Below are 20,029 nucleotides of genomic sequence, written 5' to 3' on the forward strand. Positions count from 1 at the left end.
TATTCTGCTTGGTTGCCATAGCTGAATGCCTCTGATGTGGCCCTCAGCAGGTTGTGGCTTCTGGCTGAATCCCCGTACAAACTCCTTGCAGTGACGGAATTGAACATGGGTCACTGGTGCTGTAGTAATGTTACGCTAACCGCTATGACCATAAAGCCATAAGGCAAGGAGCAGAATTAGGCTATTCAGCCCCTCAAGTCTGCTCTACCATTTGATGATGGCTGATTTACTATCCCCCTTGACCCCATTCTCCTGCCTTCTCCCCGTAACCTTTGACACCCATGCTAATCAAGGACCTATCGCCCTTCACTTTAAATGTACACAAACCGTGCTGCCACTTTAGTACACCTCCCGAAAGGTGACGTGCTCATTGATGGTGCACTGTCATCCTCACCCGAATCATAACCACTCCGACTGTCTCTGCCCCAAATTCCCCACCTTCTCTAACACCCACATTGTATTGCAATGTGTCTTGTAGAGGAGGATCGCGTTTGGCAGCTTCCGGTCGCGGGCTGGATGGCAAGTTACGGACCTCAATGCCACGACACTGGTAGCCTTGGGCCATTTCATCTGTGGAATGTCAGTCTCCGAGCTGGAAAGGATCCGGCCCGAGGAATTCAGGTCAGTAACAAAGGAGGGGTCTCTGACACGTTCGCTCCCCTCCAAACTGGAAATCATTTTCTGCTCGTTTTAACTGTCATGTTTTTGGCTACAAGTCTCAATCTTTGGTTATTCTCCTCCCATGTCCCTGCCAGGGTCTCCACCGTCTGTACCTGGGCCGAATACCAGCAACAGCAGTGCTCCAGGGACTTCAGCCTAGTCGGGTGGGAGTCGAGATCAGACAGTACTTGGGCGGCATGGTAGCATAATGGTTGGCGCAACACTTGATAACGCTGGCGGTCAGTGATGGGAGTTCAATTCCCGTCACTGTCTGTAAGGAGATTGTAGCCCCCACCCCCCCGACTGTGCGAGATTCCATTTTCCCTTCACATTAGTTTGTGGGCATGCTATGTTGGTGCTGGAAGCATGGTGACACTTACAGGCTGTCCCAGCACATCTTCGCTGATTTGAACAGTTCAGTCTGTCTGTCTCGACCCTGCACGGGTGAAAGATTCAGGAGTTTTCATTGGCCAACATTAACTGGGCACTCCCTTCCACAGAATCCCTGTTCCTAACTTTCACAGATGGATAGTACTGGGGCAGCACAGTGACACATCACATAGAGCTGCTGCGTCACTGCGCAGAGACGCGGGTTCGATCCTAACCCCGGCTTCTCATCGCCGCATGGGACTCCCCTCGTTGCTCTGCGCCCCAGGACTGGACCTCATGCTGCCAGTTACAGCCACCCAGGGGAGGAAGTGCTGGCGGCCGTGTGGAAGAGAACAGAGACGTGGGCAGGTGTGCTGGGTTGGGGGCTGCCCCCGAAGGTCGGCTCTCCTGTCAGTGCTGTTCTGCAGTGCTCCCTCCCTGGAATGCCTTCAGCTGCGGGAGATGAGGAACTGCTGCGTGCTTGTTCTTGCAGGAACATGGCTCCATGGCAACATCAGTCTTTAGGCCGTGCCACTCAGGGACTAGTGCTAATATTAATTTGTGACTGTATCTGCTATCGTAACTATATGTGCTGTGTACTGTGACTATATGTACTGTATCTGCACCTGGGGACGCTGTTTCATTTAGCTATATACATGCGTATTGTTGAATTAAACTTAAACTTCTTCCCACATGCCAAAGATGTGCAGGATGGTAGGGTAATTGGTCACCATGAATTTACCCCAGTATGAAGGTGAGTGGTAGAATCTGAAGAGCTGCTGATAAGAATGTGGAAAGAAAAAATGCGATTAATGTAGGATCTGTGTAAATGAGTGATTGACAATCAGCACAGACTTGATGGGCTGAAGGGCCTGTTTCTGTGCTGTATGTTTCTATGATTCTACCGATGGCCTGTGAGGAATCTCTGCTATGGGATTTTTGTCTGTTTAATCAGTGCTGTTCCAGCCCTGTGAGAGTGCGGTATCTCTCTACATCTGACCGTTGCTGTCTCTGCCTTGTGAGTGTGTGTGCTGTGCTCATAGTGTCCTGAGAGTGAAACTGATCTGTTTGTTTTGAAAATCTGTGCATCAAATTTAGTAAGGATACAAACTGTCAGAAACAGTTACTGTATTGGCAAAGTGCAAACAAATTGCTGAAGGGACTCAGCAGGTCAGGCAGCATCTACGGAGGGAAATGGACAGTTGAGGTTTCGGGCTGAGACCCTTCAGGACTGTAAAGGAAGGAGAAAGTAAAAGGGTAGGGGGAGGGGAGGGGGAGGAGGAAGAGCACAAACTGGTAGGTGATAGGTGAATCCAGCTGAGAAGGGAAAGGCAGTGGGGATTTGACTGGAAAAAGGGAATGGTGTCGGGAGCTGGCAGGTGATAGGTGGGGAAGGCAAAGGGCAAAAGGAGGAGGAATCTGGTAGATGAGGACATGGGCCATGGAATGAAGGGAAGGAAGCGGGAAGAATGTGAAAGTGATGGTGCTGCCTTCTCCAATCAGATTCCTCCTTCAGCCTTCCCCATCTATCACTTTCCATCTTCTCACAACAGCCCCCTTTCTTTTATCCCCTTGTCCCTCCTCCTCTGACCACTGCCTTCCCTCTCTCACCGTGACTCACCTATCATCTACTGCACCACCTGGTACCCTTCCCTCTCTCCCTACTGTGTTATTCTGGCTTTTGTCCCCATCTTTTCTGAGAATGAAGGGTCTCAGCTCAAAATGTCGACTATTCCTTCCCCTCCACAGAAGCTGCCTGTCCCACTAAGCTCCTCCAGAATTCTGTGTGTGTTGTTCTACATTTCCAGCATCTACAGAACCTCGTGTGTCTCCAGTTTTTGGCGGAGTGTTTGTTCAACGTGTTTAACCGAGCTGTACCTGGCCCGGCCCCTCTCGACAGTGTAACCTGTCTCTTCTTTTCTTTGCAGTAAAGCGGTGTTGTTCATTGGCAACTTGAAGCTGAGATGTTCTGAAAGCCAGTTCGAAGCTCTGGCCAGACTGACCACTCACTCTGAGGCCTTTGGGCCAGTTAACAAGTGGGGGCCTGAAATCTTCACTGAAATTGGCTCCATCGCAGGTAAGACGAGGGTATTTCTTGTGTTGCTGATGGGAGAGGAGTCACAGAACCACTAGCCAACATATAGCATTACAACCAAGTTCTGTTTGTGCCATTATCTATCTATCTATCTATGTATCTATTTACTTACTTTTAAAAACTTATTTAGAAATACAGTTTGGCACAGGCCCTCTGGCCCTTCAAGCTGTTTTGCCCAGCAGCCCCCGATTTAACACTAGCTTAATCATGGGACAGTTTACAATGAACGATTAACCTACTAACCGGTACATCTTTGGTATGTGGGAGGAAACCAGAGCACTTGGAAGAAATCCACACACTCCTTGGGGAGAACGTACAAATTCCTAACAGAGGATGCTGGGATTGGACTCTGAACCCTGATGCCCTGAGCTGTAATAGCATTACACTAAGTACAGAGGTGACCAGCCACTCCTGCTGAGCACATCCAGTACCCCTGTTACATCTCTTCCCTGGGGGTATGTACTGTAACGTCACTAGGCACAGTGAGATTTAGAGTCATAGGTCACTACAACACAGAAACAGGTCCTTTGGCCCATCTAGTCCATGCTAACCCGTTACTCTGTCGAGTCCCATTGACCTGCACCTGGACGATAGCCCTCCATACTTCTCCCATCAAGTATTTGTGTAAACTTCTCTTAAATGCAGCAGTCGTACCCACATCCACCATTTCAGTTGGCAGCTTATTCCATACTCACTCTGCTCTTTGAGTGAAGAAATTCCCCCTCAGGACCCCTTCGATATTTCCCCTTTCATCCTTAACCCACGACCTGTACTTCTAGTTACACCCAATCTCAGTGTTAAATGCCTATTCCCATTTACCCCATCTGTACCCCTCATCATTTTGTGTACCGCTATCAAATCTGCCCTCATTGTTCTGTTCTTCAGGAATGAAGTCCTCACCTGTTCAACCTTTCCCTGTTGCCCAGCTCCTATAGATCCTGTTCTGCCTTGGGGTGAGACAATGCAGAGGGAGCTTTACTGTGCCTGACCTGTGTCCAGGGAGTAAGTGGGGGGATGGAGAACGCCTGGCTATGTAGTTGGGAGCGACACTGGGTGTTATCGAGGCAGTGATTGCGTCTGAATGTGGTGGCACCAATACAGTGGACATTGGGTTTTACAGTGGGAGCTGCACAGTTGTACAATTCTCTGAAGGTCAGTTGGTACAGTGAGGTTTTCCTGTTTTAAGTGAAGGTGGCAGTTTGATTGAACATACCACACTCCCGATAGCTCCTCAACAGTGTGGTTATAACTGGCTCCTAACCTGCTTAGCCAGTTCTGAGGATGGCTTTCCAATTAATGCTGTGTTAATGCCTTTCCTGGTGATGGAAGCGACCAGTCACGGCACAGCCTTTCTTTACAGATAACGATTAGTAAGTTTGTGGCATGCTATGTTAGTGCTGAAATCATAGTGACACTAGTGGGCTGCTCCCAGCACATCCTCGGACAATGTTGGTCATTGATGCAGATGACATATTTCATTGTGTGTTTTGATGTATACGAGGCAGCTAGAGTTAATCTTGAAATCTCTTTAGTTTTGCAGTCTGATGGGAATGGATGAAGATTTAGAGTGGAGGGTAAAATGTATGAGAAAGGGGTTAAATAAAAGAATAGGGATGAAGGGCTGAATGGCCTGCAGAATTGTTCCAGCCTTTGCAGATGGCTGTGGAGGCCAAGTCATTAGGTATATTTACAGTGGACATGGAAAGGATGTTTCCTATAGAGGGGTAGTCTAGGACCAGAGGGCACAGCACCAAAATACAAAGACATTCCTTTAAAATAGAGATGAGGAGGAATTCCTTCAGCCAGAGATGGTGGAGAATCTGTGGAATTCGTTGCCACAGAAGACTGTGGAGTCCAAGTCACTGGGTATATTTAATGCAGAGGTTGATAGGTTCTTGTTTAGTTGTAGCGTCTGTGACGAAAGAGGGTTACCAAGAGTACACATAGATTAAGATGTTAACTGTCCTGTGCTGGCACCAGTGGGATCGGCAGTTGATCTGCCACCTGTCTTCAGGAGAAAGAGAGATAAGGAAGACCATGGAGCAGCATTTGGAAATGTTAATGAAGAGACGGGAGAGTTTAACGGAAGGAGACACGGTCTGAGAGCTGTAAAGATCGGCTCCTTTTTGAACCCTGAACTGTTTGAAGTGATGGACAGGCGATACCCCAGCAGGGGGATAAAAAGGGACAGGTTCGCTAAGGCGACACACACGACACCCCGAGGTAACGAGACCCTGGAAGCGGTGCGTCTCCCACAAGTCAGTGGGAGTTTTTGGAGGGCTGGTCATGGGACCAAGCCGTAGACGCACAGGGTGGAAAGGTACGATCGGCGGGAACCTGGTGTGTGTCCGCCCTTGCCTGGGTGCCAGGTTCACTGCAGAGGAGCGATCGTATCTGAAATGGAGGGGTCACAGTCGATGACCTCAGAAGACATTACAGAGGGCTCACCCGAAAGCTGACTGCGAAGAATATCGAAGGTCTGTGTGGAAGCTGTTTTGAATATTCATTCGTTTTTGCTCTCTCTCTCCTTCCCCCCCCCCCGCCCCCGTCCATCGCCACAGCAGTGATTACTGTGAACTGAACTGAACTCAATTGAACTGAACTTTGCGTCACTTTGAAACTGGTCATTTACCCCTAGACGATGATAGAGCTTGATTGATCCTGTTATCCTAGTTCTGTGTACATGTGTGTTTATCATTGCTGAACTGTTGCCTTTATCATCCTTTTGATTAGAGTACAGTGTTGCTTATTTCTTTAATAAAACTTTCTTAGTTCCAGTAATCCAGACTCCAACTGAGCGATCCATTTCTGCTGGTTTGGCAACCCAGTTACGGGGTACGTAACACGCCAAAGGTTATGGTAGGAAGGTAGGTGACTGGGCTTGAGAGGGAAAATAAATCAGCCATTATCTAATGATGGTGGAGACTCAATGGGACCAATGGCCTAATTCTGCTTCTATAGCTTATGGAAACCACCAGGCAGAGCCTGGGCTCCTGATGTGTCAGCAGACAGAGCTGCTCGAGGTTTGTTGGTGCTGCATGGTCACTTCTCAAAGGCATCAGCAGCCTGGTGGTCATGGCAGACGACATTTCTGCAGAGCCCTTCACAGTCAGTGGTTAGTGCAGTTACTACACCAGCAACCTTGGTTCAATTCTGCCACTGTCCCTAAGGAATCTGTACGTTCTCCCTGTGACCACACAGATATCCTCCTGGTGCTCTGGTTCCACATTCCAAAGACGTGCGGGGTAGTAGAGTAATGTATGGATATATCTCTTTAAGAGCAAAGACCTGTCTCCCTTAGCATTACAGGGGGAGGGGTCTCGCTACCCCCTTCCCTACCCCACCCCTCCCCCTAACCTGCTCCCCTTCCCTCTCCCCCATTCCCCCTCTCCCCCCTCTCACCCCTCTCCCCCTACACCCCTCCCTCCAACCCCTCTCTCTCTTCCCCTCCTCAGTTAAAGCCATCTCCTGTGTGTGTTGTGGAATTGATATGTTGCTGTGCACAGGTTAGTGGGTCAGGTGGGCGTAGTTGGTCAGGTGGGTGTTGTGGGTCGGGTAGGTGTATTTGGTCGGGTGGGTGTAGTGGGTCAGGTGGGTGTTGTGGGTCGGGTGGGTGTATTTGGTCGGATGGGTGTAGTGGGTCGGGTGGGTGTAGTGGGTCAGGTGGGTGTAGTGGGTCGGGTGGGTGTAGTGGGTCAGGTGGGTGTAGTGGGTCGGGTGGGTGTAATGAGCGCCTGGCCTTGTTGGGACGAAAGAGCCTGTTACTCTGCTGTATCTCCAGATAAAATGAAAGCCCTCTACAGCCCCTGTGTAGTCACCTCTGGGGGTCGTATTTTACACAGTAACCCTCCCTCCCCCAAACTGAGTACAGTGGAAGAGTGGCTGTGAAGCTCTTGGTTTATACTTTGACGCGCACTGGTCAAGCCTTTGCCCATCGGTCAGGTTGAGCTGACTGGCTTTTCTCTCTCGGCAGCGGGTTTGGCCGACATAGCCCTGTCGTCACTGATTGAGCAGCAGATCGAGGGGCTCACACCCACCGCCATCGCCCTCATTCCCCCCAACAAGTTTGCGGTGAGTTCTTCCACTCGGTAAACTGGTACTCTCAGTAGAAATAACTTTGGTTACAAAAGTTAAATGGGCTTGTGTTCCATGACATCAAGCTGTTTCACCACTAACAACGTTAGGGTTAGGGTTGGTAGGGTGTGGGCAGGTTATGTTGGCACTGGAAGTGTGGTGACGTTTGTGGGCTGCCCCCAGTACAGTCCTCAGACTGTTAGTTGTACACACAAAAGATGCATGTTTTGATGTACATGTGACAAATAGAACTAATTTTTAGATCTCTTTCGAGTTGCTGCCTGATGGGGATGGATGAAGATTTAGTGTGTGGGGCAAAATGCATGCAAGGGGGTTTGATGAAAGGGCAGGGAGGAGGGGCTGTCTGGCCTCGAATTCCGCTCTATCTGAAGACCCCCGACTCTGACTGTGGGTTCGGATGGGGGGTGTGGTTCCTGCTGGGTGCTCTTTAACCCCCTGTCGTCTTTCTCTCCACGGCAGGTGGTGTTCAGCGCCGACCAGCTGTCCTGCTTCAGCAGTGTCCAGGCCTCCGCTGTGACCAGTGGACAGTATCAGAGGCTGAGCACTGAGCAGCGCCGCGTGATTAGCGGCTCACAGTACGATGGCGAGCTCCACCAGGAACAGCGGGGTTGGTGTGCTCAAACTGTTCGCGGGCAACCGGCAACTCTGTCCAGGCCAGCATTTTATTGCCCCTCCCTAGTTGCCCCGGGGGAGCCACTGCAGTCCTTCTGGTGAAGGTGCTGTTGGGGGTGGGAGATCCAGGGTCTGGACACAGCAGCCTGGGAGGAAAGGGCTGAGACAATCAGGAGAATGGGCAAAGAAGTGGCAGATGGAATACAGTGCAGGGAAGTGTATGATCATGCTCTTTGGTAGAAAGATTATTTTCAAAATGGGGAGAAAATTCAAAAATCAGAGATAGAACATAGAAATCTACAGCACAATACAGGCCCTTCGGCCCACAATGTTGTGCCAACCCTGTAACCCATTCTAGAAGCTCCCTAGAATTTCCCCACCGCATAACCCTCTATTCTTCTAAGCTCCATGTACCTATTTTAAGAGTCTCTTAAAAGGTAGGAAGCAGAAGGACTTGGACAGGTTAGGAGACTAGGCAAGAAAGTGGCAAATGAGATACAATATTGGAAAATGCATGGTCATGCACTTTGGTCGTAGAAATAAACGTGTGGACTGTTTTCTAAACGGAGAAAATCCAGGAATCTGAGATGCAGAGGAACCTGGGAGTCCTTGTGCAGGACACCCTGAAGGTTAACTTGCAGGTGGTGAGGAAGGCAAATGCCATGTTAGCATTCATTTCAAGGGGTCTAGAATACAAGAGCAGGGATATGATGCTGAGGCTTTATAAGACACTGGTGAGGCCTCACCTTGAGTATTATGAACAGTTTTGGGCCCCTCATCTTAGAAAAGATGTGCTAACATTGGAGAGGGTCCAGAGGGGGTTCACAAGGATGATTCCAGGAATGAAAGGGTTATCATACAAGGAACGTTTGATGGCCCTGGATCTGTATTCACTAGAAATCAGAAGGATGAGGAGGGATCTCATTGAAATGTTTCGAATGTAGAAAGGCCTAGACAGAGTAGATGTGAAAAGGATGTTTCCCATGATGGGAGAGTCTAGGACAAGAGGGCACAGCCTCAGGATAGAGGAGCATCCTTTCAAAACAGAGATGTGGAGACATTTCTTTAACCAAAGGATGGGGAATTAGTGGAATTTGTTGCCACATGCAGCTGTGGAGGCCAGGTCGTTGGGTGTATTTAAGGCAGAGGTTGATAGGTTTTCAATTGGACATGGCATCAAAGGTTACGGGGAGAAGGCAGGGAACTGGGGTTGAGGAGGAGATTTTTAAAAAAAAGATCAGCCATGATTGAATGGCGGAGCAGACTGGATGGGCCAGATGGCCTAATTCTGCTCCTAAGTCTAATGGACCCTGTTGCATACACCTCTACCACCGTCACCGGCAGTGCATTCCAAGCACCCACCACTTTCTGTCTGAAAAACTTACCCCTGACATTCCCTCCGTACCTACTGCCAAGCACATTAAGACTATGCCCAAACAACAGGAACTCTGCCGATGCTGGAAATTCAAGCAACACACATCAAAGTTGCTGGTGAATGCAGCAGGCCAGGCAGCATCTATAGGAAGAGGTACAGTCGACGTTTCGGGCCGAGACCCTTCGTCGGGACTAACTGAAGGAAGAGTGAGTAAGGGATTTGAAAGTGGGAGGGGGAGATCCAAAATGATAGGAGAAGACAGGAGGGGGAGGGATGGAGCCAAGAGCTGGACAGGTGATTGGCAAAGGGGGATACGAGAGGATCATGGGACAAGAGGTCCGGGAAGAAAGACAAGGTGGGGGGGCCCAGAGGATGGGCAAGGGGTATATTCAGAGGGACAGAAGGAGAAAAAGGAGAGTGAGAGAAAGAATGTGTGTATAAAAATAAGTAACAGATGGGGTACAAAGGGGAGGTGAGGCATTAGCGGAAGTTAAAGAAGTCTCCAACTTTCACCCTGCCCTCAAGTTTACCTGGTCCATTTCCGACACCTTCCTCCCCTTTCTAGATCTTTCTGTCTCTGTCTCTGGAGACAGCTTATCCACTGATGTCTACTATAAGCCTTCTGACTCTCACAGCTATCTGGACTATTCCTCTTCTCACCCTGTCTCTTGCAAAAACGCCATCCCCTTCTCGCAATTCCTCCATCTCCGCCACATCTGCTCTCAAGATGAGACTTTTCATTCTAGGACAAGGGAGATGTCTTCCTTTTTTAAAGAAAGGGGCTTCAACAGAGTTTATCAACTCTGCTCTTAAATGCATCTCCCCCATTTCACATACATCTACTCTCACTCCATCCTCCCGCCACCCCACTAGGAATAGGGTTCCCCTGGTCCTCACCTACCACCCCACCAGCCTCCGGGTCCAACATATTATTCTCCGTAACTTCCACCACCTCCAACGGGATCCCACCACTAAGAACATCTTTCCCTCCCCTCCTCCCTTTGCATTCCGCAGGGATCGCTCCCTACGCGACTCCCTTGTCCATTCGTCCCCCCCATCCCTCCCCACTGATCTCCCTCCTGGCACTTATCCGTGTAAGCGGAACAAGTGCTACACATGCCCTTACACTTCCTCCCTTACCACCATTCAGGGCCCCAAACAGTCCTTCCAGGTGAGGCAACACTTCACCTGTGAGTCGGCTGGGGTGATATACTGCGTCTGGTGCTCCCGATGTGGCCTTTTATATATTGGCGAGACCCGACGCAGACTGGGAGACCGCTTTGCTGAACACCTACGCTCTGTCCACCAAAGAAAGCAGGACCTCCCAGTGGCCACATATTTTAATTCCACATCCCATTCCCATTCTGACATGTCTATCCACGGCCTCCTCTACTGTCAAGATGAAGCCACACTCAGGTTGGAGGAACAACACCTTATATTCTGTCTGGGTAGCCTCCAACCTGATGGCATGAACATCAACTTCTCTAACTTCCGCTAATGCCCCACCTCCCCCTCGTACCCCATCTGTTACTTATTTTTATACACACATTCTTTCTCTCACTCTCCTTTTTCTCCCTCTGTCCCTCTGAATATACCCCTTGCCCATCCTCTGGGTCTCCCCCCCCTTGTCTTTCTTCCCGGACCTCCTGTCCCATGATCCTCTCGTATCCCTTTTGCCTATCACCTGTCCAGCTCTTGGCTCCATCCCTCCCCCTCCTGTCTTCTCCTATCATTTTGGATCTCCCCCTCCAACTTTCAAATCCCTTACTCACTCTTCCTTCAGTTAGTCCTGACGAAGGGTCTCGGCCTGAAACGTCGACTGCACCTCTTCCTACAGATGCTGCCTGGCCTGCTGCGTTCACCAGCAACTTTTATGTGTGTTGCTTAAAACTATGCCCCCTCATGTTAGCCATTCCAGCCCTGAGAAAAAAGCCTCTGACTATCCACACGATCAATGTCTCTCATCATCTTGTACACCTCCATCAGGTCACCTCTCATCCTCCGTTGCTCCAAGGAGAAAAGGCCAATTACGCTCAACTATTCTCATAAGGTACACCCTCCAATCCAGGCAACATCCTTGTAAATCTCCTCTCCACTCTCACTATAGTATCCACATCCTTCCTGTAGTGAGGTGACCAGAACTGAACACAGTACTCCAAGTGGGGTCTGACCAAGGTCTTGTAGAGCTGTGACATTACCTCACGGTTCCTGAACTCAATCCCATGGTTGATGAATGCCAACACAACATACACCTCCTGAACAACATTCTACTATTGATGCCCCACTGTACCCTTTGACAACCCTCCAGACTATCCACAACAACCCCAACTTTTGTGTCATCAGAAAACTTACTAACCTACCCTTCAACTTCCTCATCCAGGTCATTTATAAAAATGACAAAGAGGAGGGGGTCCCAGAACAGATCCCTGTGGAGCACCACTGGTCACCGACCTCCATGCAGAATACAAACTTTCTACAGCCACCCTTTGCCTTCTGTGGGCAAGCCAATTCTAGATCCACAAAGCAAGGTCTCCTTGGATCCCATGCCTCCTTGCTTTCTGAAGGAGCCTTGCATGGGGAACCTTATCAAATGCCTTACTGAAATCCTTATACACTACATCCACTGCTAAAGTTTGGCTTTATTTGTCACATGGACATCATATTTACAGTGCAATGCATCATCTGTGTCAAATCAAATCAGTGAGGATTGTGCTGGGCAGCCCACAAGTATTCAAATCACAAACACGAGAAAATCTACAGATGCTAGAAATTCAATCAACACACACAAAGTGCTGGAGGAACTCAGCAGGCCAGGCAGCATCCGTGGAAAAAAGAAGTCAACGTTTCGGGTCAAGATCCTTTGGTAGGACTCTTTGAAGGGTCTTGGCCCGAGACGTCAGCTGTACTTTTTTCCACAGATGCTGGCTGGCCTGCTGAGTTCCTCCAGCATTTTGTGTGTGCAGCCCACAAGTATTCCACACTTCTGGTTGCAACGTAGCATGTCCATAACTCACTAACCCTAAGTGAATATCTCTGGAATTTGGGAGGAAACCCATGTGGTGTCAGGGTGAATGTGCAGACCCCTTACAGGGAGTGCCAGGAATTGAACTGCAATCAGTGATTGCTGACACCGTAACTAGCATCACTCTAATTGCAATGATGCTGCGACCCACCCCTCCCCATTGAGGTGGGAAAATAAGACAAAAGAAATCAAAAGAGCTGTCTGTTCAGCTAAGCGGCTCAGTAAGATTGAGGCCGGTTCTGCATCTTCTCTGTTTTCCTGCGAGATTCCCTTATAAATTGAGTTGGTTTATTATTGTCACATTGAAACAGTGAAACGTTTTTGCACGCAAACTGTACAGATCATTTTAACACATCTGTACGTTGAGGTGGTACAAGGGAAAACAATAAAGGAATGCAGAATGAAGTGTTACAACTACAGTGAGAATGCTGTGTAAGTGCAAGACCATTGCGAGGTAGATTGTCAGAGTGAGTCCCCCTTATTGTATGATGAACCCATTCGACAGTCTAATAACTGTAGGATGGAAGCTGTCTTTGAGTCTGTGCTATGTGCTTTCAGACGTTTATATCTGCTGTCTGATGGGGGGGGGTGGAGAAGAGAGAACATCCAGGATGGGTGGGTCTCTGCTTTTCTGAGGCAGTGAGGAGTGTAGGCAGAGTGCTGGAGGGGAGGGAGGCTGGTTTCCGTGATGTACTGAGCTATGTCCACAGCTTTGCAGTTTCTTGCAGTCACAGGCAGAGCAGTTGCCATAACAAGCCATTATGTGTCTGGATAGGATACTTTCCATGGTGTATTGATTAAAAATTAGAGAGGGTCAAAGGGGGTATGCTGAATTTCTCTTGCCTCAAGGAAATGAGTTGGTGAGCTCTCTTGGCCATGGCATTTACATGGATATTCCAATTCACAGAAAACTGCCAATTACAGCCGGGCGTATACTCAACAACTCAGTCTTTGGGGGCTGACAGTTTCATAGATTTGCAACCCTCTGAGTTAAGAAGCCCACCTTCATCCCTGTCTCAAAGTACCAATGCATTATTGCAGGTGGAGCAGCTGTTGCATCAGGAAGTGCTGCTCCGTCGCAGTTCCTGCGACCGGGGTTCCATCCTGACCTGTGAAGTTTCAATGTTCTCCTTGCGATTTTAGAGTGCGGAGGAGATTTATCAGGATGCTGCCTGGATTATAGTCATAGTCATACTTTATTGATCCCGAGGGAAATTGTTTTTCGTTACAGTTGCACCAACCCAGAATAGAGTATAAACATAGCAATATAAAACCATAAGTAATTAAATAGTAATATGTAACTTATGCCAGGAAATAAGTCCAGGACCAGCCTATTGGCTCAGGGTGTCTGACCCTCCAAGGGAGGAGTTGTAAAGTTTGATGGCCACAGGCAGGAATGACTTCCTATGATGCTCTGTGTTGCATCTCGGTGGAATGAGTCTCTGGCTGAATGTACTCCTGTGCCCAACCAGTACATTATGTAGTGGATGGGAGACATTGACCAAGGTAGCATGCAACTTGGACAGCATCTTCTTTTCAGACACCACCGTCAGAGAGTCCAGTTCCATCCCCACAACATCACTGGCCTTATGAATGAGTTTGTTGATTCTGTTGGTGTCTGCTACCCTCAGCCTGCTGCCCCAGCACGCAACAGCAAACATGATCGCACTGGCCACCACAGACTCGTAGAACATCCTCAACATCGTCCGGCAGATGTTAAAGGACCTCAGTGTCCTCAGGAAATAGAGACGGCTTTGACCCTTCTTGTAGACAGCCTCAGTGTTCTTTGACCAGTCCAGTTTATTGTCAATTCGTATCCCCAGGTATTTGTAATCCTCCACCATGTCCACACTGACCCCCTGGATGGAAACAGGGGTCACCGGTGCCTTAGCTCTCCTCAGGTCTACCACCAGCTCCTTAGCCTTTTTCACATTAAGCTGCAGATAATTCTGCTGACACCATGTGACAAAGTTTCCTATCGTAGCCCTGTACTCAGCCTCATCTCCCTTGCTGATGCATCCAACTATGGCAGAGTCATCAGAAAACTTCTGAAGATGACAAGACTCTGTGCAGTAGTTGAAGTCTGAGGTATAAATGGTGAAGAGAAAGGGAGCCAAGACAGTCCTCTGTGGAGCCCCAGTGCTGCTGATCACTCTGTCGGACACACAGTGTTGCAAGCACACGTACTGTGGTCTGCCAGTCAGGTAATCAAGAATCCATGACACCAGGAAAGCATCCACCTGCATCGCTGTCAGCTTCTCCCCCAGCAGAGCAGGGCGGATGGTGTTGAACGCACTGGAGAAGTCAAAAAACATGACCCTCACAGTGCTCGCTGGCTTGTCCAGGTGGGCATAGACATGGTTCAGCAGGTAGACGATGGCATCCTCAACTCCTAGTCGGGGCTGGTAGGTGAACTGGAGGGGATCTAAGTGTAGCCTAACCATAGGCCGGAGCAGCTCCAGAACAAATCTCTCCAGGGTCTTCATGATGTGGGAGGTCAATGCCACCGGTCTGTAGTCATTGAGGCCACTGGGGCGCGGCATCTTCCACAGCACAGGAACCCTCTGGAGACTCAGGCTCAAGTTGAAGACATGGTGAAGTGCTCCACATAGCTGGGGGGCACAGGCTTTGAGCACCCTGGTACTGACACCATCCGGTCCTGCAGCCTTGAGACGTTTCAGCTGTCTTCTCACCTGTTCAGCTGTGAAGCCCACCGTGATGGTTTCGTGTGGGGAAGGGGTATAGTCATGAGAGCAGGGTGGGGGACTGTGAGGAGAGGTAGGAGGGGAGAGTGGAATATATGTTGATTGGGGGCCGACAACAGATGACTCATGTGGGGGATGGGCAGGGGCCACAATGTCAAATCTGTTAAGGAACAGGTTAAGTTCATTGGCCCTGTCCACACTGCCTTCCGCTCCTCTGTTGCTAGTTTGCTGGAACCCAGAGAGTATGCTTCATGGGGATGGGCTGAGTGAGCTGGGGCTTTTCTCTTTGGAGTGCAGGAGGATGAGAGGCGAATTGGTAGAGATGCACAAGATGATTAGAGGCACAGATCGAGTCGACAGCCAGAGACTTTTTACCAGGGAAGAAATCACTAAAATGAGAGACTATAACCTTAAGGTGATTGGAAGGAAGTACATGTGGTGATGTCAGAGGTAGTTTTTGTTTACACAGAGAGTAGTGGGTGTGTGGAACGGGCTGCAGGTGATGGTGGTAGAGGCAGAGATATTAGGGATACTTAAGAGATTCTAAGGCATATGGATAAAAGAAGAATGGAGGGTTATGTAGGAGGGAAGAGTTAAAATGATTTTTGAGTAGGTTAAAGGGTCAGCACAACATTATGGGCTAAAAAGCCTGTACTGTGCTGTACTGTTCTATGACTGCCTGGGTTCCAGTTTCCTTCTATATCCAAAAGACATGTTGGTTGGTGGGTTAACCGGCCATTGCAGGTCACTGCTGGGAAATCCAGCAGGGTGAGAGAGGGTAGGTTGTAGAGATATAGATTAATATAACATGGAAACAGGCTTTTCGGCTCACTTCATCCATACTGACAGGATGCCCAGTTACCCTCTAAGCCTTTCTTATCATGGATAGTACCTATCCAAATGTCTTACATCTAATTGTACTGACCTTGGTCCATACACCCACCACTTTGTGTGAAGGAGTTGCCCCTCTGGGTTTTGACTCCCTTTCCCTGTGGAAATATGTGAAGCAATGAGATTGTTCTGAAAGCTGGTAAAGTCTTGATGGGCTGAATGGCCTCCTTCATCATCGTATGAAGTGAAGCATCTGGAGTTTGAGATTCTCCAGCCTGAGTCACACTCCAGGCTGGTTCTGTGGCTGATCAGCTTCCAAACCTATGGCATGAATATTGATTTCTCTAACTTCTGGTAATTTCTCACACCTTTCCTCCTCTCGTTTTCTATTCCCCATTCTGGATCTCCTCTTACCCCTTTATTTCTCCTCACCTGCCCATCACCTCCCCCTGGTGCCCCTTCTCCTTCCTTTTCTTCCATCGTCCACTCTCCTCTCCCATCAGATCTCTTTCTCAGCCCTTTACCTCTTCCAACCATCCCATCCCAGCCTCTTACTTCATTCCCCCCTCCCCACCCATCCACCTTCCCTCTCAACTGGTCTCACCCATCACCTGATCACCTGCCAGCTTTTACCCTTCTCTCCCCGCCCCCCACCTTCTCACTCTGGCTTCCTTTCCAGTCCTGAAGAAGGGTCTCAGCCCGAAACGTCAACTGTTTATTCTCCTCCATAGATGCTGCCTGAGTTCCTCCAGCAGTCTGGTTTCCCAGCATCTGCGAAAGCTCTTGTGTTTATGATAGAGTGGCTGTTTTTTTTTCCACGAGAGGAAGGATTTGGAAACAGATTGAATTTAGAATTAAATCCTATTTCTCTTTAAACTTACAGGTAAGAACACTTCACCCTTATCAGCCACATTCAGATTCGCTGTCCTGTGCCTGTGTCTCACAGTGACCTATGCCTGAGAGTGATTGTCTGCTGGAATGGGTTTACGCTGGATTTGGATTCTGAGTTTTTAAAAATTTGTACCAAATAGTGAATTAAAGAAAATGGGCTGGGATTCTTCTGGTTGGTGATTCTACTTCAGAATAATCTGATGCAGCAAATTAAAATTCCAGCATTTAAATTAATATCCTGTTTATTCTCAGCGGATGTCATTGGAATGTGTTGTTTGTTCCTCAGAAGAATTCCTGCTTGTGTTTCTAATATCTGGGGCCTGATAACTCTCTTGGTTGCCGCTTTTGCAGCTGATGGACTTGTGTGTGGGTGCGTGTATGTGTGTGTGTGCATGTGTGTGTGGTTGTGAGAGCGAGAATGAAAGTGAGAATATATATTGTGCTGCAAGTATGTGAAAAGTTGGGCTCATTTTTGGGAATATTTTAATTGTTTTTCAATAAACCTGGAAGGGACATAACCACACCAGAGTCTGGCATTTGTACACTGCCACAGGAACATAAATCAGATGGGGTCCAAGGGCAAGGCACGTAAGATATTACAGCGAATTGAGAAGAGAGAGGGGGATCTCACTGAAATCTATCGAATATTGAAAGGCCTAGATAGAGTGGACGTGGAGAGGACGTTTCCTGTAATGGGGCATGTTTCTGAGAACCAGAGAGCACAGCCTCCAATTAGAAGGACTCCCTCTAGAACAGAGATGAAGAGGAATTTATTTAGATAGGGGGAGGTGAATCTGAAGAATTCGTTGTTACAGATGGCTGTGGAGGCCAAGTCATTGAGTATATATGAAGCAGAAATTGATTCCTGATTAATAAGGGAGTCTAATGTTACCCTGAGCAGGCAGGAGAGGGATAATAAATCAGCCATGATGAAATGGCAGAGCTCGATGGGCTCCATTCTGCTCCTATGTTTTATGGTTTTATGGTCTAAGTTTGGTCATAATGTAACAAGATAATATTGGTCAAATATCTACTGATAATACTGGAAATGCTGAGCGGATCTGTGGGAAAATGGGTGACATTTTGGTGGTTAAAGTTTATTGTCATCTGCACAAGTAACTGTGTGCATGGGTACGATGAAAGGTTTACTTGTAGCAGCATCACAGCCCCTAGCATCAGATAAGCAGCAAAAACAGTTTTATTGTCACTGACATATGTCGTCAAATCTGTTTATCTGCAGCAGCAGTAAAGTGCAAGACATAAAAATCTCTATGAGATACAATATGAATATATATCAATAAACAAAGAACACGTAAATAAATAGTGCAACAAGAGAACAAACAGTGAAATGGTGTTCACAGAGCATTCAGAAATCTGATGGCGGAGGTGAAGAAGATGTTCTTAAACACTGTGTGTGTCTTCAGGCTCCTGGACCTCCTCATTGATGGTAGCAATGAGAGGAGGGCATGTTCCTGGTGGTGGGAATCCCTTATGGCAGATACTGCCTTCTTGTGGCACTGCTTTTTGAAGATCTCCTGGATGGTGGGGAGACTAGTATTCACAAGAAAAACAAACTTCACAAGAAAGAATGCAATTAGAGCAACAGCAAAAAAAAACATTTTAGTGCAAAGTGGTCATAGTGTTGCTGTACTGAGGTAGTGATTAGGGTTGTGTGGCTCAAGGGTTGTTCAAGACCAGAATGGTTGAAGGGAAGTAGCCGTTCTTCAACCTGGTGGTGAGGAATGCTGGCATTGAACTCTGAACTCCAGTGTCCCAAACTGTAACAGCATTGTGCTAACTGCTACGCTACCATATGCTACTCACCACAGTGAGATTCGATCATCTAAAGACATCACTGTGCAAATTCTAGTAATCTGGAATAAAAAAATGTTGGAAATGGTCAGCAGGCCGGGCAGCGTATGTGGAGAGAGAAACTGAGCTCATGTTTCAGGTCGATGATCTAACTATAACTCTTGTCAGGGGCAATCCTCCACTTAAAATGGAAATGTGTGAGAGTTCTATCGAGCCACTTACACCTTTGACACAACTCAGACGGGACGCGGGGAAAGGGTGTTCTCGTCACTGTTCAAACTGCAGGAGAGGGTCAGGCGCCCATAGACTGGAGAGAAGGCTTGGCTTAGGATGGTTGCAGGAAATGCTGGAAGCAAACAACTTCTCTCTGATGGAAGGGCAGGGCCCATCTTGGAACAGCACAACTGAGAAATCAGAGTATGCAGAGTAAGAGAGCGTGTCACTTATACACACACACTCTTACATGCACATGCGAGAGCCCCTCTTTCGCACACATACATATGATCTAATTACAGTTTACAAGCCTATAAGATGGGCATTTGGCCCATCGAACCTGCTCTGCCATTTGGTCATGGCTAATTTATTTTCCCTCTCAATCCCATTCTCCTGCCTTCTCCCCTAATATGTCTGATTATCTAAATGTCCATATTTACTGAACATCTCCACTGACTGTGGAATCAACTACAGAACACAGGTTTAAGGTGAGAGGGGAAAGATTTAATAGGAACTGAAGAAGCTTTTTTTTTGAACAGAAGTTGATGTAAAGATTAAGGATCATGTTTATTTGTCACATATACACCAAAACATCAGTACATATAGTGAAATGCATTGTCTGCATCAAATCAAATCAGTGAGGATCGTGCCTGCAAGTGTCGCCATGCTTCCAACGCCAGCGTAGCATGCCCACAACTTACTGACCCTGGGAGCAAACCCATGTGTTTACGGGGATTACTCCTTACAGACAATGGCTGGAACTCAACCGATTCACTGGCACTGTAATAGTATTACACTAGTCGCTACACCACCGTCCCACTCAATGTACATATGGAAGTGACTGAAGCAGATACAATAACAACCCTTAAAAGGTGTTTAGACAGGTACATGATCAGGTAAAGTTTAGAAGGATGTGTGGCGAATGGAACTAGCTCGGATGAGCATCTTGGTTTGGCATAGACTAGAGGGGCTGAAGGGCCTGTGTGCCTATGACGTACAAGCACATGATACGCACACGTCCTTTAACCTGTTGGGCAGTCTGTGTTATCAGGTTATCTGGTAATACAGGTGCAAAAATATCCCACCTTTCCTCACCCTCCTCATTTATGTTACCCAGAAGCATTCACTAAGATAGAATCTTACCCAGGACTGAAATAGTTTGGGTTCCTTCTTTATAATTAAAGGCTGGGAGTGTTGAGAGACGTTTCTGGTCAGATTTGCTTTGAACCAACCAATCTCTCCAGTCAGCGTTGCTGACTTGTTCCTTCCACTCTACTGTGGAGCCAATGGATTAATAACAATTAGCGGAACTGCCTTAAGACAGTGCATTGCTATCAAGGAAATAGAGC

General features: G+C 48.0%; 1 protein-coding gene across 1 annotated transcript in view; it reads left to right on the forward strand.

Moving 5' to 3' along the window:
* LOC140212241 (stereocilin) overlaps positions 1-16,724 on the forward strand; it is a 104,054-nt gene extending 87,330 nt beyond the window's left edge. The window contains exons 22-26 of the mRNA XM_072282964.1: positions 479-621; positions 2,958-3,106; positions 7,098-7,195; positions 7,679-7,826; positions 16,648-16,724. Of these exons, the coding sequence (XP_072139065.1) occupies positions 479-621; positions 2,958-3,106; positions 7,098-7,195; positions 7,679-7,826; positions 16,648-16,724 (615 nt within the window). The remainder of the gene's footprint in view (positions 1-478; positions 622-2,957; positions 3,107-7,097; positions 7,196-7,678; positions 7,827-16,647) is intronic.
* Positions 16,725-20,029: the final 3,305 nt, after the last annotated feature.

This window comes from Mobula birostris, chromosome 18, assembly GCF_030028105.1.
Source record: "Mobula birostris isolate sMobBir1 chromosome 18, sMobBir1.hap1, whole genome shotgun sequence".
In the NCBI taxonomy this organism is placed as follows: domain Eukaryota; kingdom Metazoa; phylum Chordata; class Chondrichthyes; order Myliobatiformes; family Myliobatidae; genus Mobula; species Mobula birostris.